This window comes from Octopus bimaculoides, chromosome 9 (assembly GCF_001194135.2).
Source record: "Octopus bimaculoides isolate UCB-OBI-ISO-001 chromosome 9, ASM119413v2, whole genome shotgun sequence".
In the NCBI taxonomy this organism is placed as follows: Eukaryota; Metazoa; Mollusca; class Cephalopoda; order Octopoda; family Octopodidae; genus Octopus; species Octopus bimaculoides.
In genome coordinates, this window is record NC_068989.1 from 22822737 (window position 1) to 22823761 (window position 1025).

Sequence of the window (1025 nt, forward strand, 5' to 3'; positions counted from 1 at the left end):
ATTCAGGTTACTGCCTGGAATCGAACTCGGAATCTTGGAGTTAGTAGCCCACACTCTTAGCCACTACGCCATATTAATCCTAAGCAGTATTTTTTCCGACTGTTCTGAGTTAAAATCCCACTGAGGTCAATTTTGCCTTTCATCCTTTCAGAGTCGACGAAATAAAATACCAGTCAAGTAACAGAGTCAATGCAATCGACTTGTCTCCTCCCTTCAAATTGATCGCCTTGTATTAAAATCAGAAAGAATGTTTAAAAGTTATAATCGAGACAATGAAAGGTGCAAGATTCGGGGGACTTTCATCAGGCCTAATACAGCAAACCGTTATGTGCGTCTGTCATCGCGATGCATTGTAAATATGATTTCTTTATTTCTGCGCAGGTATATGCAACATTCTTCTTCTGTGGTGGAATACTTGCAATTATTGACTCCAACAGTGCGGTTTCAAGTCCAAACATGGCGCCATTGGCTATTGGTTTGCTTCTTACAGCTGTTGCCAGTTCTTATGGCTTAAACGGTGGTCCAGCAGTAAACCCAGCATTAGATTTGGGACCACGAATTGTCTTGCTGCTTGCAGGTTGGGGAATAGAACCATTTACGTAAGATTCTTAACCTTATCTCTTTAATTGTATGTTCATATGTGCATGCATAACTCTTCCGCTCCCTCTCTCTCATATGTACATATATGTATATACGTCTACATGTATGCGCGCCTGTGTTTGTGTATTCTTTTATCCTTTTATTCTTTTACTTGTTTCAGTCATTAAACTGTTGCCAAGCTGGGGCACTGCCTTGAAAGAATTTAGTCGAACGAATCTACTATAGGACATTTTTCGAGCCTGGTACATATTCTATCAGTCTCTTACTAAGCGACGAGGACGTAAACGCATCAACACCGGTTGTCAATTGGTGCTGGTGTGTTTACAGTCACAAAGTTACAAACACACACACACACACACGCACGCACGCACACACACACACACACACACACACACACATGTATATATACCCCTAATGTAGATCTC

At 41.2% G+C, this 1025-nt stretch overlaps 1 protein-coding gene across 1 annotated transcript in view; it reads left to right on the plus strand.

Annotated features, from left to right (window-relative positions):
* LOC128248677 (aquaporin-10-like) overlaps positions 1 to 603 on the plus strand; it is a 24841-nt gene extending 24238 nt beyond the window's left edge. The window contains exon 5 of the mRNA XM_052970333.1: positions 382 to 603. Coding sequence (XP_052826293.1) covers positions 382 to 603 — 222 coding nt within the window. The remainder of the gene's footprint in view (positions 1 to 381) is intronic.
* Positions 604 to 1025: the final 422 nt, after the last annotated feature.